Below are 19,904 nucleotides of genomic sequence, written 5' to 3' on the forward strand. Positions count from 1 at the left end.
CTTACCTTGTCATATTTTTCTCTGCATGTTTTCTCCTCTACTGTTAGTCGTTCATTCTGAGTCATTAACTCATCTAATTTGTGCTTCAGATTGTTCACACGTGCATCACGATCTAGATAAAAATACAAACAAAATATTTAATTCCTAAGTTATTTTTCTTTGAAAATGTATTTCATAGTGCCAATGAAGCATTGATCTCATTATTAAGTTTATATAACTTCTCATTAAAGAAATTACATTTTTCTCTCTCTTTGCAATTCACTTTTCTACCTCAGAGGCTCAATTTTGCTAGAATCAAAAAAGTGATTCTGGCACATTCATCTGGCTGGAAAAACTTGAGTGAATTGACTCATTCTTTGTTTCTCACTGTGTGAAGGAGTACATGACTTTTGGAGCATCATTTTTTATTCTCTCGCATTTTGTTTTTAATTTGAAGCTTTGGACAATAATAGATATGCCATGACTTACATTCTGTAATCAGGGATATACTGATAAAATCAAGCTCAAACCAGCACACAGTAGCTTTAGGCTAAAAAATAAGATTGTTTGCTTGTCCTCCACCACCCGACCCTCATCTGGTTTTTTGTTTGTTTTACTGTACAAATGAATACCGACCCTAATTTTGGAAATTCCAGAAAAAGTTTTTTTCTTTCAACATTTTTGACATCCTGTGAAGTGGTATACAGTAGAGAAATATCCCAATTCACAACTATTTGGGCTATTTATTAAGCTAATTTAAGGCATCTCTAGTCATGTTTTGGCTATGACCTTTAAAAAATTTTTTTTTTTAAAAATCCCAACCGACCAACCCAATTCTGATAAAGTTGTGGATGACAAGCAAACAATCTTTTTTTTTTTTGGCCTTAAAAACAAAGCGGAGTTTAGAGAATACCACTTTTCTTTTTCACATACAGACTTCATGCTTTGTAAGTAATATCTCATTTTCTTACAAAAGGATTGAATGTCATTTGACATGATTCCCTATTTTTCACCTACATTTCGTGTTAATTAAAATATTGGTCTAAATCTGGGAGATTTTCAGGTTTGTCAGGCAGTAGGGAGATTGGTGTATTTTCAGGGTTCCTCCTGACATCTGTAATAATCTCATACGGTAACAAAAAAAACTACATTCTACGAACCCCACTTGGCAAAGATTTTGACTAATATTTTTTTGAAAAAAATTCATAAAATTGTCAAAATATGTTTCCAACAATATTTCAGATTTTTTCAATTCAAATTTGTTAAGATTTTGGTGATTTTTAGAATCATTTAGCCTCTTCCAGATAAAATTAAAAAAATTTCACTGCCTAATGATTTTTTTCAGGTTGTCTTCTCACCCAGGTAATAGTTGATGAAATCGGCCGAGAATGCCGGCGCCACATGATGCTTCCTCCTCGGTACCTCCCCACTCGCCTTGGTTGGAGAATGATGAATAACCTCGGTACTAATCCCCAACAGCTCAGCCTTACGCATCAGTCTACGACAAGCAGACGCGCTTGTAGTCAACATCCGCGCCACCTTATCGGTTCCCGTGGGGTTCCACGCCTGTGGTTTCTTAGTCTTGCGCACCTCGGCATACTTCTTTTGGCATTGCTTTAGCTTGCGTTTGATACGATCCATTGCTAGATTGTCATCTAGCTTGTTATTTTCCTGCTTAATGCGGGATTGGACGAAGCCAGTTCTGGCGCTTCTGACGGACGATAGCCTTGTCTCGCGTGAAGTTTGCAGTAGGCATAGAACGGGTCAGCTATTTCCTGTTATATAAAAGATGAAGGAAAACAACCAATTTGAATTTGTCAGAAATACAAAGATTTCAAATTAAATGATTCCAAAAATAATTATACCCGATTTGACTCTCCCGCTTGTGCAAAATGGTCTTTGGGCAAACAAATTAGAATCTTTGGAAAATATAGTAATAAAGAAAGAAGATAAATTAGACTTACCTCATCCAATGAAGCCTCTGACAGAAGGCCTTCTCTTTGGCCACTGGTGAAAAAAATACAAATAAAGTGAAAGAAATTACCTTGTAAGTTAACTGGGAAATAGTTTTGTTTTTTCTGTTCTTAAAATATCATTTGTTTCATTTTGGTGGCTTCTTTCCACTCCAACAGTGAACTTATGTTCCTTTCGTTAGGATATCCTGACAACACAGTATATAAATATTGCTTAACCCTCAACATGTTTTAGAAAATGTGCATATTCATGAGTATGCAAATAACTTGACCAGAATTCATCATGATCCATCCCTCCAACTAGACTGCTGCCCTCATTTGTTAACATGGGTTATTCTGGTTGCATTAAGATTGTCCAGTTGTGTCCAAATTGACCTTTTGACCGCATTTTGTTGTTGTACACATATTTTCAGAACTTCAGAGCACTAGTTTGTCTCAACGGGGCAGTACAACGGTGTAGTACACAGGCGCCAATAGGCAGTCACGCTATGGCACACAACCAAAGTCCAACACGTTACAAGCCGTTAGATTTTCAGTCATCACTACAAGCAGGGTTGCCAAAACCCGCGATTTGGTAGCCCAATTGGGCGACTTTTGAAGATTTTTCCCGCGACTTTTGACAATTTCCTGTCCCATAGAAACCAATGGTTAAGAAAAAAATTGGGCGATTTTTCAACATTGGCTCCCGCGACTTCCGATAGTTTCCTGCCCCATAGAAACCAATAATAAAGAGAAAAATTGGGCGACTTTTCGATTATTTGACCCACGATTCGGGCTGAAATCTTTTGGCAACCCTGACTACAAGCCAACAGTGTAGTGTAGACGATTGATGGCTTTAGTATACCTTCCAACTTCATTTAATTGTTCACTATTGGCTTTGGCAGTGGAGTGGCTATAACACACTCCAAGGTTTTATAATATACTCATTCATTTTTACCATACCAACTTTGCAGTTCACTAGTTGTTATGTTTAAGTGGTAGAGTACATGGCTCAATTTGTATGTTTATTACAAAGACTATTTTGCACAGATTTTTCCACAAATAGCCCTATATGCATTCTTGCCATTGGTAAATAGTTTTGCACCATGGCTTGTGTCAGCCCTCGAATTAACCCATGGCACCCATGGCATTTTACCGTGGGTGCCCATCCCGTAATGCCCTCAAAATATGTCCTTTTACCCAAGGCAGTCACTTGCCGTGCCCTCTAATGAAGTTGCCGTCAGTGCCCCAGCCCTGCCCCTTCATTATAAAATCATCTATCAGACTGTTTGTGTGTGTTTTCTGCACTTTTGAGAAATTGCCTTGGTGCCCTTCTCAAATTTTCAACAGTTGCCACGATGCCCTCTTGAAATATTACAAACTGCCGTGCTGCCTTGCCTTTTCAGTGAAAATCCAAGGCAATTGTCAACTTGCCCTAAAAAAGTTGCCGTGCCCCTTCAGATCCTTAAATTCGAGGGCTGGCTTGTGTAATTTCGGGTGAAATTTCCCTTAGCCCTGGTAGAGAGAATTAAGGCTTCAATGGTTTTTACAATCTACATGGTAAGCCTCACACATGATGTTGTTGGGACTAAAAACCTGTTGACCCATTATGTCAAATAAAATTGTGTTTTAAACTTTGGCTTACCTCAATTTTGGTAGTAACATGGGTGCTTATTTCCCTGGTTGGAGTATCAAATCATGCAAGTTAATTACAGAGCATACATACATGAATTCATACAAAGAGCGGGTTGTCGGTACGCATGCTCGCAACTACCGAAAAACATTTACGTCACTACCAAACTTGAGGTGAACCAAAGTATATATACTTTTTAAAGATGAATTTGATCTGGCATACTAACCATGTGACATGGAAATAGTTACGACACATGCCTGCATCACAGCCTACGCATACACCTGTCTTGCCAAAGCGATCATCCTCACAATAGCTACACACCTGTAACACACAAAAATATAACATATAATAAATTATAATTTAAATTTTAAAATGTGGTTCAGTTGACCAATTCTATATGTAGTATGTACCATGGGAAGAGTGGAAGTGTGAATTTCAGCTATAGATGTTACCAATTAATTTTTTTAAAGTAAATATCACAGCATGTTGCACAGTGTCAACACCCTGTATTATAAATATTTTTTCCATACAGCTCAATACTCCGTTGAAATCAATATTCTATTATTGACACGGATAAAGAAAGTTTACATATGCATTGTGTTATAGGGCTTGCACCTGGAACTTAACTGAATGGGCAAAACGTGTTCCTTTATACCTATAAAGTATTAATTGTAATTCTCAAAATTAAATATATCACAATTTTTACTTTGGATTTCAAAATTTTTACTTTTAAAATGCAGTAAAAGATATCCACAGGAAGCTGCAAGGCCCCGCTAATTAGTGTATTGCTTTTCGAGTGAGTGTACTGGAAACAAAACCCTGGTTTTACCTAAAAACAAATCGATTTTCTTGTAATAGAAACATCATATGGGGTACTAGAGCATGCACAAATCGTAATAATGTGTAGAATATAGAAACTCTGTTGTATCTCATATGATAGTCATGGTATGCTTAGCCTGAGTCGCTCGGCCTATCTCGAACAAAATCGCGATCAAAGCTGTTGAAAAACGAGAGGATTCGCTGTACTATCACGGCAATTTTTGACACGAAGATATAGGGATGATGACGATGTGTGTTGCCACCACAAGGGATTGAGACTAGTATCTCATGTACACAAATACCCTAACCACTTCCCCTTATTTTTCTTCACAATGTCCCATTATGTTACAATGATTTTGAACTATAATTTAGCCTATATAGACTTGACAATTTTGTCATTAAGATACACCAAGTACACTCCAGTAAGAGGGCAGGGTGGGCTCTGACTCGTGATCAGAACATTGCTGGTTCGTACCCCCGCAGCGTGATCGTATTATGCACTTAGACACAGCACTTAACTTCAATTGTACCCGGGTGTATAAATTGGTACAGGCATAATTTAGTGCTGGGAGGGTAAAACAGATTTCTTGTGCAGGAGTAGTGGTGACCCTCCCTAACAAGTTAAGGTTGGTCTGAACCCTGGAATTATGAAAACTTTCGGGCCTCATAACTGCTAAATTATTAGTCTAAAGAATATAAAAGTATACATTTTAGAATGGAAATGACTTGATGAATTCATCTGTGAGGTCCAATTTGGGCCAAAATGCTCATTTTTGGAGAAAATCCCAAAAAACGGATTTTTTGGCCCAAATTTTTTCATGCAACGTAACAAAAAATTATTTGGCCAAAATTTTTTTTTTATTAATTTTTAGAAACTAGATAAAAATATCTAGGGACCGTTTTTTTCATTTTTTTGAATTTTGACCAACTTCACCAAAAATATTTGAAATTTGGGTGAAAATCAGGCTTTTTTGTGATTTTTTTTGAAAATTTTGCATATTTTGACCATTTTTGGTGCAAATTTCTCAAAGTTGGTCAAAATTCAAAAAATAAAAAAAATGGTCCCCAGATATTTTCATCTAGTTTTAAAATTAATAAAAAATTTTTTGGCCAAACAATTTTTTTGTTACGCTTACCTAAAAATTTGGGCTAAAAACCTGTTTTTGGGATTTTCTCCAAAATGAGCATTTTGGCCCAAATTGACCTCACAGATGAATTCAGCAAGTCATTTCAAGTCTAAAATGTATACTTTATATTCTTTAGACTAATAATTTAGCAGTTATGAACCTAAAGTTTCCTTAATTCAGAGGACTGGCCTAAACACCAAGGAAACAGAGATGGGCACTTTGACCTCTGCACATTACTTGGCATGACCTTTCCTTTTTCACATCTAGTAACCTAGTTTGGTGGTGACGTCAATGCTTTTTTGCTTCAAGCGTGCGGACAATCTACCCTTGTACATGTACAGGTACACTCTGCATGACTAACTGTACATGTGCAGTTTGATAATGTGCACAGCGAAATAAGCACCTACGTCACTACCAAACTTGAGGCAAACCACAGTATATAGTTTATACTCATTTAGCATATCAACTTACCCTTGTTCCCCATTTACCCTGTTGCATCTCTGATAGCGTCACCCATCGCAGCTTAGTCACATCACCAAATGCTACTCCTGGTATATACAGGGCACACACTATATGCACCCACCTACACAAGGATAAAAAGACCAATATCATACATTTGTCAAACAGTAAAATTCCTATAAGAAACAGTAAAAATAGTAAAATGAACATATTTGCAGTGCAGTACAGAGCTGCTTTGGCTAATTGTTGACAAACTTAAAAGTGATATGAATATCAAATGACTGTGTAAGTTAATAAGAACCTTTGAGAAATGTTAGAAATCACTTAGTATTTGTCAAACACTTGAAAAAACCAATTGTGTAGGATAGTTTATTTGGGACTGAGAAATGTATAATAATGATTACTAGTATTGATAACATCATTCATGCGATCACTCTTGGAAACTTTATTTGATATTTTTGCATTTTTTCCACAAATAAATTGGGGGCATTTGTTTGTATTGCCTTCTTGTGTAAACTTATAATTTGTCAACAAAGAGATTATATTAGACCACACATAACCACCCCTACTCACCTTCCTGCGTCTGTTTCCTTGAATATTCCACCTAAATTTGGACACAACTCACAGGACTACAAAAAAAAGAAGGATAATGCAACAGAAAAATATTATTGTACTCTCCCTCAGACTCCTGTCAGCTTGAATTTCAATTTTTTCTCGTTCCATTTTTTTGTCTCTCCATGTTTTTTGTTGTTCTTTTCTATTGTTGGTCTAGACTAGATAATAAGCTAACTCCAAGAATACCTACATGAAGGTAATGCCTTTCTCTCCTCTCCCTCCTACCCTTTTAGTCTGTGTCTCTTTCTCTCACCCACGCACACATCCATCTCTACACTCTCCCACCTAACCCCATCCACCATCTCTTTCTCACTTGCTCACATAAACACATCCCCCAAACACTCTCTCTTTCCATTTATGATAATTATACTGCAACTATATCTTGGAAAACAGATTTGTGTCGTTTTCTTGCATGATTGTTGCTGTTATAACGCTCGTAAGTTTGTCTTTGGTTATTAATATACATCCTTAATCTCACCGGACTAGTAACATCTGCCTTGCAAGAATCACAGAACCAAGGCTCTGTGGAGCTTGCGGTCTGCGCACTGCTGGTAGAGTCTGTATCAGAGACAAAATTCTCTCCATAGCAACCTGAAGAATTAAAATCACCATAGCAACCTGAGGAGTGAAAAGGGCTCATAAAATTTTTTATTGATCACTTTGTTGTTCAATGAGTGAGTGAGGGAGTACATGTATGAGTGAAGGTTAAATTTTGATGTTATAAATGTACATTTTGGATAAGTATAGAGAACTGTATTCATTACAATAAGCACCCATGGCCCCAATAAGCACCCAGCCACATATTTTACAACTTGTAGAATATGATTCAATTAATGCTCTGCGTGCTAGCTTCAAGTTTTTGAAACATTTTCTCAAAATATCAAGAGCTATCTTAAGAACTACTGAATCAATACTAGGCTTGTTTGTACTCATTTTAATGCATTTTTCATGCTGATCCCAAATATGGTCATGAAAATTATTTCTGAAATTTTTGAATTAAAAAAAAAATTTAAACTTGTCGTCTGCAGTCGACACCCGCATGAAGAGAGTTAAGCACCCACCCTCATGGTTCTGTTTTCATCATACCTTTTTAAAACAATACATGGTGTTACTTCACTGGTAAATGTCCATCTAATTTAGCTACATGTATTTGAATGGGGCTTCAACTTCGTCACTATTGCTGCTTTCTTTGTTTTTTGCCAAATTTGTCATTTCAAAAATACCAATTGACAATTTGAATGACTTATCCTTCACTTTTAAGCAATTTATAAACAATTTTAATTTTTGTACACTTGCGCTGGGATCACTGAATGGGTCTTTAATGGAATGAATACAGTACTTATAACAACCCCCAAACATCACCCTGAATAACTCAGTAAGTGTTTGTGAATTTGTGCTAGTGGTGGAATGTTAGCTTCATAATGTTAGCAAGGTGTATGTGCTACTGGTCAAGAGTACCACATCAAAAGGAAGTCCACACTTTTTGAGTGGTCTTAACATGACTGATCAAGAACATTGAAATATAAATGTGCTAAGAATTTTGTTAGCTACAGTTTAATACCTCAATTGGGTAAAAAGAATTAAAAAAACATCTTGATTTTAATGAATTTGTAAAAATATGTGCGATTTGGAAAGTTGCGGCCTAGTCTAGAAAGATACATTTTGATGGGTATCAACTACTCATGATGCTCCCCAAATTGAAGACTAGTCAGTGCAGGTTCTTATCAATCGACGTCACATATTGACAACCACCTACAAGTAAAACGTCTCAGGCTAAGAAATTGCACAACCCGTAATCGGCTTGACTTTCTGAATCGCAACAATTTTCACCAAAATCATTGAAATCAAGACCATTTGGAATTGGTTTTACACAAATGAGGTATTATAATGCTAGAAAATTCTTGTTCATATCAATTTGATATTCATCATCAATCATGTTATTGTTAACAAACATTAGTGTGTCAACTTTCCATTTGTACGATGTTTATTTAGAGTTGAATACAAAGATATCTTTTTGGAAATGAACTATTATTGGGCTTGGGTGAGATTTGTTGCAGCATTGCACTTGCAGAAAAATGGCAATACAGTACTATGTGTTCCCATTCAGGAAATAACTATATGTATGGCCTGATTAATTACAGCTATATATAAGGTCTATGGTTAAGTAAGTTAATCATTAATATTAAAGCATAATGCTTCAGATCATAAACAGCTGATATGTCACGAGCTCTTAACAATTATAAATGGATGCTATACACATGGCAGGTTGCTAAACACATGCAGGATGGAATATCTGTTGATGATGCGAATAATTCACTCAATTAATATAACAATATGGTGATATTTTTGGACTGAATTGCTTCAAGAACGACATGTAAATGACCAAACAGGTCTGTGCATCAGCATCAATACCAAATGCCAAGCAGAATGGCCAACATAAAAGTATGAAAGTTGAGCAAAATAATGACAAATTTTAAACATGCAGAAGTAAAGCAGTGATAGAGTAGTGCTAGTTTTTTACACAATTATAATGTACTTTATTATTCTAACATACGATGTAAAATTCAAGACTTTAAGTGCTGTAGTTTTGTCAAAATGGAATAAAGCGCAGGAACTGTCGTTTAATTATTACGATGGCAATATTACATGTGGAATGTAGTTGAACACGTACGCAATGTTCATAACACAGTACCTCCACGGTGTGCAGGACAGTCATACACACATCAAAGGACTGTGCCGTAGCACAACCTACCAAGTGACATGCATTGGCGACATCAGCGCTGATAGTAAATTTCAATTTTCTTTGCTTTACCTCAGTTGTTCAGCTCAAAATTAAAAGGGGACATATCTGACAGTAAAAGCTAACTAAACACTAATCTATTTTTCATGGACATGTTATAATATGGCTTTACAAGTCACAACCAAAGAGATGAGACCCAAAGAGTGTTTGTTTTGGTTTTGACCATAACACACATATTTCCCCATGTGCATGGTACACTTGGATTTCAAGTGTGGGCTTGTATGTGTTATGCAAGAAATATGTTATGCTGATAACTTAAGTCAAGTTTAGTAGCAGTCAAGTTAGCTCAATCGATAAGGCGTTCGACTATGGTGCGAGAGGTTGCGGGTTCGAACCCTGGCGGTGCCTAGTACGCTCTCATGGAAAAATTGAGTTAGCTTGAAATTCCCTGGACAAGGAACTCACTGCTAATTTGTCTCGTTGTAACCCGTACGAAACTTGGGGAGCTGATCCTGGTTGCGATGGTTATTTGTGGAATGTCTAGGGTGTGCGCTCTTGAAGCAGCAAAGACCCTGATTTGTTGTTTAATGGTTTATGGAATGATGTGGGGCCATAGTGGTCAGCGACGACCTGTAAAGTGTGCTGCGGCTTGTGGATCAACGTCTAGGCGTTGTGCCTGTGCGTAGCGCACTATAAATCACTGCGTTTTTGGTTTTTTTTAAGGTGGTTCGAAAGGCAAGGTTTAGGGAAATCATGAATTCCAACATTTTTGCAAATATCTCCAACACCTTTCATGATACAATCTCAAGTGAGTTTGTGCTTATGTAGGATATGTTGGCCATGTTATGAAGGTAATAAAACTGTTGCCATGGTAACCAAGCAGTCGATAGCTATTGGCTTCTGACCAATCACATTAAAAAAGTTGGTTTTTCGCAAATCACTTCATTTTTCCCAATAGAAGTATACTCACATGTTGAGTCATGTTCCTGCACACCTCCACTGATTTTCCCGTAAAAAGTTTGTAAGTAATATGGAATCTGTGGCCAAAAAACGAAAATTTCACTTTGACCCCCCCTCCACTGGGATTTTTTTTACGGGAAAATCAGTGGAGGTGTGCAGGAACATGACTCAACATGTGAGTATACTTCTATTGGGAAAAATGAAGTGAAAAAAAAAAAAAAACCAACTTTTAATGTGATTGGTCAGAAGCCAATAGCGACTGCTTGGTTACCATGGCAACGGTTTTATTACCTTCATAACATGGCCAACATATCCCTACATAAGCACAAACTCACTTGAGATTGTATCATGAAAGGTTTTGGAGATATTTGCAATAATGTTGGAATTCATGATTTCCCTAAACCTTGCCTTTCGAACCACCTTAAGTGCTCACACATTAATATTTGTAACACTATAGGTTGATAGTAATTATGCTACTGGATTGGATTAGGCCAAGCAAACAAAATAACATGTAAATCGTCCTGACTTTTTCAAAAATTGGTGAGGGAGGTCCTTATTATTTGTTATTATGTCATTTTTTTTACCATTCATTTCTGTGTAAAATTACAATTGCAAAGTGTTTGTCAACACATCATAAAATCGGGGAGGCCCCCTAATATTTTTGTTATTTCCCCAAAGCCCTACCCCTAGCCTGAAGAAAGCGTTTGCAATGTATTTATAAATAATAACCAAGAACTTCTTAACATGTCTTTTCATCGCAACAAATTTAGAAACAAAGTAAGGAAGAAATAGGAAAAATAACAACAATATCTCCAAAAATCGGTGAGGACGGGGACGATATACATATTATTTATTTTACTTGGCCTTGGACTATATTTATGTAATAGAAATAGTGGGGTGCAAGCACTTGAGAATAAAGAATTCTAATAGTATTTTCTATCTAGCTGCAGTGAATAAAAATCTTGTAGATGTACTTGAAATTATACTACTATGATGATTCTATAGACCACTTGACATGTGATGTCATTGCCCGGCAGTATGCGCGCGCATTATGGCAATTTCCATTGTTCTTTTCCCTGCAGTGTGCGTACGCATCGTAGTTTGCTAAGGGCATGTGCATTTTAAATCGCCCGCCACATTTCATATAGTACAAGAAAGTTATTGAACAGTGTATCGGCTCTTTCAAGCATATCGACAGATGAGTCCCTCGCCTTTGTTGATAAACACTGATGTCAAGTGGTCTATAATATAAGAGGATCATGTACGTTTGACATATCCATACAAGTCGTTGGGGTTGATGCACTAAAACATAAATGTGCACAAAAAGTCATTACATCTCACAGGTCTAATTAAAATGTCTGTTTGCCCCTGGGGTTTAACAAATTACCAATGACATTGTGCTGTAAAATAAGATTGAAAAATATCGCTGTATCACCTATTTTTATAATAAAATGTTGACCTATGTTATCTAGAAGGCAGGGCACACATTGATGATCACTGAACATTAGGAGACAGGCCTGTATACGATATATTATAACCAGTCCTTCATAATCAATGCTGCAGTGGGGAAGGGTGAGGGGAAAACAGTGTCAAAAAGGGAAGCAATCTTGACTTTCTACACAGGTACCTGTGTAGACTCTCAGTTAATTTAGTGTGAACAAGGGTGTGAGTGACCACAGATAGAACTTTGGGAAGCTCCTATACTTTTGTACAGAGGAAGTGCAGAAAAGAGATAAAAATCAAGATCAAAAGAATCAAGATCAAAAAGAGTTAAGATTTTAATCTGAACTCTCGCACCCCTGTGTAAAGAAGGGTAAAGTTCTACATTGGAGGTAAATATCTCTACTGGTTGAGCCACTGATTTCATAATTGATCCAAGAAGATCTGAGGTGAATATTTAGTCCATACTTACCTTCATGCACGGCTATGCCACATTGGTCACACTCCACTATTTCATCACTATCCTCGCTGTAGGAAAAATAAAAGTCAGCAAATTTGAAGAAAAGGTATTACTGCTATGTGCCAATTACATATGTGACACGATCTGGTTCATGGAGGCCAAATTTGAAAATGAGATAAAGGCAAAAATATTTTCGCCATTAGGAACTGGTAAATTAAAAACTCTTTTGTGTAATAAAACATATTGAATTTGATATTTATTGTAATGGATTGCATGTGTTAGTTAAAGTCACTGAAATTATATTTTTGTACATTTCAGACCGTTCAGTCTCCTGTAAAAATCATATCTTATGGCTTCCATTTTTACCCTAAATTTCATTCAAAGTCCAGAGCTTCTGGCAGCTTCGCCCCATGGACACCCACCAGTGGCACTTGGACCCCACCTGTGCTGCCCTCAGTCATATCAACTGCTCCCATTTTAAGTGATTAGGTGTAGCCATGATGAGATTACAGGTACATGTACTTACCTATGTTCCCCCAAACAAACAGCGCATATCAGCATCTTAATTTTATCTGACGGTCTATTCTTGGAATCAATCTACATGTAAAATCAATTGAAAACACACAAATCAATTGTTGTGGTACACATTTTATTCTCTATTTACACTTTGCATGGTCTCTATCACTGTTAGCTTCCCCGATATTGTAGCTCTTCAACTCCATATCTTTTCCACCTAAATATAAAATTAATTACTGATAATTTTGTGTCTTGACATGACATACTTGTTGTTAATCATTTTTAGTTAAAAATGTCAAGCCTCATCTAGCATTCAAAAAACTTCCTGTTCTAAAACCCAAAATTGTCCGCTTTACAAATGTCAAATTCCGCTTTTTTCCACATAGTAAATTTTGCGATAATTCTTAGATCGATATATAGGGCCTATGCAGGTGAAATGATATAGTTTATTATAACTTAAATTCACTTTATTATGTTGAATTGTGAAGCCCAAGAGTTGAAAAATTCCACTCTTACAGTATTGTGTCTGAATTGAGTGAAATCAGACACGAATCCGCAAATTGATTCATGGCAAAGATTTTCAAATTCATGAAGGCTTAAAATAAAGTAAGTTGACTTGCCCTGTGGGCCAGTTGTTAAAAAAATTTAAGCGCAAGCCGTGTTGAGTATTTCTTACCCGTTTCTCCTTGGCTCTAGCGATCATGTCACCAGTTGACATCTCGCCTGTAGTTCTGATTCCGAGATATCAGAGTCATCCTCCTCACCATCATCGTCGTCATCATCTTCGCTTCCCGACCCTCCAGAGCTTCCATCATCTACTTCATCTCCAGAACCGCCTGAATCATCTAAAGAAATAAATAATTTGGGAAAATTGCAGCTCCTAAACTGAGCATACATGTACACAATGTATACTGTATAGAGTGGTTTCAAATGCATGGAGTAAAAGAATTACTGTGATCAATACCAGTTAAACAGGTGATCGGTATTGAGCTCCATGCATTTGCATGTCTTTTGGTGGCTGCGTGTCTGGAGGATGATTTGAACTAATGACCTTCCGTGCAAGCACCCTATACAGAAACTACCAATAAACAACAAGGTTGCGTATTCATGCACTGAATATTTGTAACATTAAAACGGAATATTGGAATGTCATCTTTCCTGGGTAAGATCCAGACCATGGGCAGACAGTAACACGGGTAGGTTTATTTTACCTTGAAGGCATGAATAGCCTTGCAAATAATGGGCTAACTTTCCCCTAGGCCATCCAATATGCTATGAATTAGTAGGACTACAATTGGTATCTACTGGTCAGTTTGTACTCTTATTTCCACATCTATTTTTATGTGGGTCTTTTTAGCTACATGTGATACCAGATTTATTACACCTTGGGTTTGAGTGACATCACTGGAAACAGTAGAAAAGTCACTCACTCTCTTATGGCTTCATTTGGTTTCAAAATTAACAGCAACTATGAGGTTGGGTGAAAAACTGACCATATAACAGATAAGACTCCTACTGATCCTGTTCAAATGCCTCATGAATTTGATTTTCTTACCATGATCTTCATGATCCTTGATCTCAAAGTCACTGTCCTCTTCACTATCACTTAAACCAAAATCTAGCTGGATTAGGTGTCTTTCCACTGGCTTGACACGTCGTTTCTTTGGGTCTCTCTCATCTAAAAAACACAAGTATGACAGTCATTTAATTTCAATGAGGATGACTCCCTCAAGAGTGACATTATATTGCATACCCATAGGGTTTGGGCTATGCTGTGTTTTAAAGTGTTGATGCAAAATGCATTCTGATGCATGCTAGATAGAAGGTGACAGTCCAAAATAAATGGAGCTTATCAAGGCTGTGTGGACCGCTTTGTGGGCCAAATTAAAACTTCTGCTAAAAACAAGGGTTGCAAGACTTCAGCATTTTTCCTAATAATGTGTGATAGGTACCATTGACCGAACCCCATTTATATTAGAATTAACTGACATTAACGCTTTTAACGCTCATAAATCACATCAAAAACATTTAAGGTAGCTGCCTTGGATACAACACCCTTGCAGGAAAATAGCTCCGAGCTGTGTCAAATCAATCAGGTATATTATTACAAATCATCAAGAGTCTTATAAAAATTGTAACAATTCTTATGTTTGTCCTTATTTTTGAAAATTCCTAAATTTTAAGTTTTTGTTTTTATTTGCCCACTTAGGAAGGAGCTATGGTTACCAAACTTTCAAGGATGGTAAATAAGCTTAATAGTAATACCTAAATTCTCTCGCCAGGATTTTTGGATAAAGTGTTTACTTTTGAAAAAAAAATCCCATTTTTTATTTTAGGGAATGTTAGAAACACTGTAGCTTAAAATAGAAACACTTAAATGGAAAAAGCTGGTGACGGAATTTAGATATTAATCTTATTTACCACCCCTGAAAGTATGGTAACCATAGCACCTTCTAAAGTAGAAAAAAAATCCTAGAATTTAGTGTTTCTAGACAAAATAAAAAAAATGTAAAAAAGTACCACCATTCCTTTTAAAATTTAAATATATACCGTACTTAAGTTACATTAAGTTAGAAAATAAACTTGGTTTTTATTATTCTGTGATATATTGGCAGCAAATGAAACTTTTGTACAACTGCTATAAAGGAGAGAAAAATCTGTTTGAATAAAATCTTTGTTTTCAAAAATGTGGCTATTTTGAGAAATTGGCAAAGTGCCAAAAAACCTTCCCTGTAGTAATTCAATGGGATTTTGAGATCATGACAAAAAATTGCATAAATCAAAAACACATTTTTGGAAAAAAATTCAAACTTGGTAAGTAAGGCTAAACTCTCATCAATACGCACATCCTATATCATTTTCAAGAGTTCTGTGCATGACACCGTAGCCGATAAAGCTATCTTAAAAAATGTGAACTACGTTACTGTACTGTAGCTACGTTACGCACTCATTTTATGCATTTAAAACTTCTTATAATACGTTCATGGGACCTTTGGACGTCCAACCGATCGATTTGAACGTACCATTGGCCTGGAGAGGAGGCATCTTTGTAGACGATAATTCAATATGACCTTCATCAAGTGAGGATCAGCCAAGCACGAAAAGTCTCAAGTTTAGTGTAACTAGCATATTATCTTTTTTACCGTAGCCCTTATAATCATATAACACAGGCCTGCCTCGTGTGTAATGTGCGAGTAGGAAAAAAAATCTCTGATATTCTTCTTGATTTGATCAATATTATACTTATTTCTTTTCTTTTAATACCTTACATCATAGGCCTATAACCATGATAACTTGTATTAGGCCAATTACAATTGATCCTTAGTTTCCTGTTTCCCTCGCGCGTCCAAAATCAAGAATGGAAAAATATTTAATTATTTTATTTTTATTTAGGTATTTTCATCTTTTAATTGACTTTTTAATTACTTTTATTTGCTAATATCTGTTTTTGATCATCACAACTTTGATTATGAATATAAAACAAGAACATTGTAGGGTCCCCTACTAATATTAATGTAAAAAATCAATTATAAAGTTAAAATAATTAAATCCGTAGTCTTAGTCAAAATGACCAAATGGACTGTTGATAATAGTCACAACCACATTTTCAAAATAAAGAAAGTAATAGATAATTAATAATTAATAATTAAAAGTCGCCTCGTCCTTTATTTTCAAACTTGAAACAGGAAACTAAGAATTAATTGTGAAGGGCCTTAGTGAAAATATAGTCTAAAACAAAATGTGGTTTCCCTCCACCTTTTCTTTTTCCAATTGGCGTTAAACATGTTTAATACACGCCTGCATTTGTAATGCCTGTTGGGGAGTAAACAAAATATTCTGTGTGCGTGGCCTGAACTAAAGGTCTGTAGTGCAAATCTGTCTATTTATGCAGCGTTTAGAGATTGCGTACTCAACCGTTGCTGTCAAAAGACCTTTGATTCTGAATACTTGTCCGAGTGTTTAATGACATTGTACCATATATGCCTACTGCGGATGCGGTGGCATAGCATAATTCCCCACTGATGTGTATAGATCATTAACAAACTTTAGTACTTCTCGGACCTAAAGATTATAAGAGATTATACTCTTGGATGATATTGTATTCATACTTGCATCTACTAGCATCTATTGCGACGTCGCCCAAGCTAGCCTTTCGAATATGCTTCTCGTGTGGTGTGTGTAAATAAACGAATTAGGTATGAAGCATGCACGCAAGGTTAACATTGCCACATCGCCTGCGCATGTCCGTAGGTGCTAGGCCATGTATAAACTTTCATTTAGCATTCTAACCAAGCACATGCACCTCAAATCTAACCTTCTACCTCTCTTCTGGCAAACATAGTCCAAGGGTCCCTTAAACGTACTATAGATGAAATGGTAAAATATTTCACTCTTATCTTTTGTTTGCTTTTTATGACCGTGGATAAGTAAAACCAGCCCATTTTGTACACAGTATAGCCGGTAACGTAGCTCACATTACATGTACATTGAGTTTTAGTGTTAAAAACATCATGACTTCATGAAAGAAAAATATCGGAAAAAATATGCAAGTGGTGTTGGCAATCTTTTTCATCTGAAAGTAGGGTAGGACTACCAATTATCGGACAATGCCAGTTATCGGACGATTACATGGTTTGGACCATGTGGAGTTGTTTCTTCAAGTCAATGTGAATTTATATCGCATCAAATGAAAGAACGGATACTTACTGCATTTAAATGGCTGCTTTGCAGCTGGTTCCGTTTATTATTATTTCGCAAATACGAGCGTGAATGGACTGAGTATGCCTCTTTATTATTAAAAACATGTTACTTATGAGGTAGCGTAATTTGGCAGGACCAATTTGTGTGGGTCTTGAGCTTTTCATAATTTACTAAAACTGATATATTTTTATTATTATGTTTGTAAAACTGTGTAGTTTCTGCAGCAACATCTGACATGACCGGTTGCTAACAACGCTTCTGGCTGAATGAAGTGTCCGATAATTGGCTTGTAAAATTCATGCATGCCCAATTACCGGACACCCTCTGGCCTTCATATATAAACAGTTGCCAGCCAGCCGGCGCTGTATGTCAATTAACATGTTGCACTATGTTAGGTGTATTTTAGCTTATTTTAGCTTAGTTGAGAACGCAAATAGAGTTTGATGTTAAGTTTAAGTTATATTATAATGTTATGATTAAAATAGTTGATGCGCCTACAATGTATAGGCCTACATTGTACCTAAATGTGGTTTGCGGTGGGGAAAATGCCACCGTGAAGTATCAGACAATGTCCAAATATAACCCACAATCATGAAGGAATAGACACAAACTTAACTGCATTTGGTTGAGTTGAAAAATAGATGTGTGCCGTTAGTTTTGGGTGTCCGTAACTGGCTGCGTAGTGTCCGATAACTGGCATAGGCGTCCGATAACTGGCAAGATGCCTCAATGTGGTTTTCAATCCATATATCTATAATGGCTTGTCTCATCAATTCAAATTTTATGTTACATTTAGGGCTGTCTTTGGTCATTACGTGGATGTTCTATAGTTGGGAAAATATTCTTCAGTTTTTTAAATATTGAGCAAATTGCTTAAGTGTCCGATAATTGGTAGTCCTACCCTAGTTAATATATTTACCGTTACTCTTAAAAAACACAAAAAGCAGGTCTTTTTGAACAACTTTCATTTTTTTAAATTTTTACAGTGGATTGGCACCCGACTATGTAGAATGAGCGATATTGGAATCACATGGAATTCCACATTTTAGCCACTGGTGTGTCCAGAGCTAAAATGTGTTGACACAACAGTTTTTCTGATTATGCATTCGAATCTCAACTTTTCCACATACACGCATTGTTTCACACTAGGGGCTGTGCAATAATTATGAGCTCCCCCCTCCAGGTGTAAAATTTACAAACAGCATTTAATATTATGGCTCGCCAAAAATCACTTGCCCCTGGGCCCCCCTCTCAGCCCGCCAAAAAATCTTTGGCCCCCCCCCCCCCCCCTTGCACATGCCAAATTTTTGGGATCCCAATTTGCAAACCTTAAATGGTCTATTATCTATATACATGTTGCGAACGCAGCAAGCAGGAATATTTGCATATATATATTTAAGCGTAACTTCCGTACAGTTTTCCTACGCCTTTTTAGCCCGTTTTATTTAAAAGACGCCCAAGAATGTGTGCTAAAAATCTCTTGCCCCCCCCATCGGCTTGCCAAAAATTGCTTGCCACCCCCCTTTTGGCTCGCTAAAATTTCTTCCCCCATTTTACCCTCCCCAGGGCTCTTAATTTATATTGCACAGCCCCTACTACTAGTTTGCGGTTTATAGTATGACTATGATCTAACGTCTAAGGAGAGTATGCGATTTATAAATTCCTAAAATCGAGGATTGCCGTTTTTATTGAAAATTGAGTCAAATCAATTGACGTGACGTGTACGTGAGAATGGAATTTATCATGTTGTAATCATGTTCAATTTTAATGTTTCGCTTTTTTCTTTCTCAGACTCGGAGTCTCAGTTCTGTTAAATTTTTGTGTTAAAAGACTTATACCCTGCTGAGAAAATAAACAAATATTTAATTTTGAACCTGCCTTAACAATAACAATGGACATTCATGACTTGGAGACGCCTCGTTTTTAATTTTAATAAGCTTACTTCAAATCTAATACAAAATTACTTGATACTGTCGAATTCGGCAGCCTGAATCCATGATATATTTATTAACACTGGACAAAAACATCACACAAAAACGTCGCCTGTTAATATTTGGTGCTTACACATAGCTCTATATAAAAAGTCCACTCCTTCGTCAGCTTCTCCTGATTCTGGAGGCTTTCCTTCTACCTCTGTTGTTGGTTTCGACATCTTTTTTTTTACCACGGTCGTTGCAAATTCTTTGCAGAAAATCCAACATACAGAAAATCCTAATTAATTATGGTTCCGTGTGGCTCGTGGCTTAGTAGCTTTTTTCGTCGCTGCAACAACATTGAGAAAATAATTGGCTGGTTCCAACTAACTTTACGACAGGTGGACAAAGAAGCAACACACAGCAGCTTTTTGGGGCTATCATTTTCTTCGGAATTGGCAGGCCTGGGATTTTCCGGGGGGGGGGGGGGCACTTCAATATGAAATGGATATAGGTGTAGGGCTGGCACTTTCGCACTAAGGGGCATTCGGTGAGAGCAAAATGTAAAAAATATGGAATCATTGGGTGAG

At 36.6% G+C, this 19,904-nt stretch overlaps 1 protein-coding gene across 1 annotated transcript in view; it reads right to left on the reverse strand.

The window, feature by feature from the left end:
* LOC140139292 (PHD finger protein 14-like) overlaps nucleotides 1-19,615 on the reverse strand; it is a 46,611-nt gene extending 26,996 nt beyond the window's left edge. Inside the window, 14 exon segments of the mRNA XM_072161101.1 lie at nucleotides 6-112; nucleotides 1,338-1,701; nucleotides 1,704-1,754; nucleotides 1,944-1,986; nucleotides 3,791-3,885; nucleotides 5,982-6,093; nucleotides 6,543-6,598; nucleotides 7,063-7,175; nucleotides 12,197-12,252; nucleotides 12,711-12,781; nucleotides 13,377-13,396; nucleotides 13,399-13,545; nucleotides 14,256-14,378; nucleotides 19,466-19,615. Of these exon segments, the coding sequence (XP_072017202.1) occupies nucleotides 6-112; nucleotides 1,338-1,701; nucleotides 1,704-1,754; nucleotides 1,944-1,986; nucleotides 3,791-3,885; nucleotides 5,982-6,093; nucleotides 6,543-6,598; nucleotides 7,063-7,175; nucleotides 12,197-12,252; nucleotides 12,711-12,781; nucleotides 13,377-13,396; nucleotides 13,399-13,545; nucleotides 14,256-14,378; nucleotides 19,466-19,553 (1,446 nt within the window). The 5' untranslated portion in view covers nucleotides 19,554-19,615.
* Nucleotides 19,616-19,904: the final 289 nt, after the last annotated feature.

This window comes from Amphiura filiformis, chromosome 1, assembly GCF_039555335.1.
Source record: "Amphiura filiformis chromosome 1, Afil_fr2py, whole genome shotgun sequence".
Lineage (NCBI taxonomy): Eukaryota > Metazoa > Echinodermata > Ophiuroidea > Amphilepidida > Amphiuridae > Amphiura > Amphiura filiformis.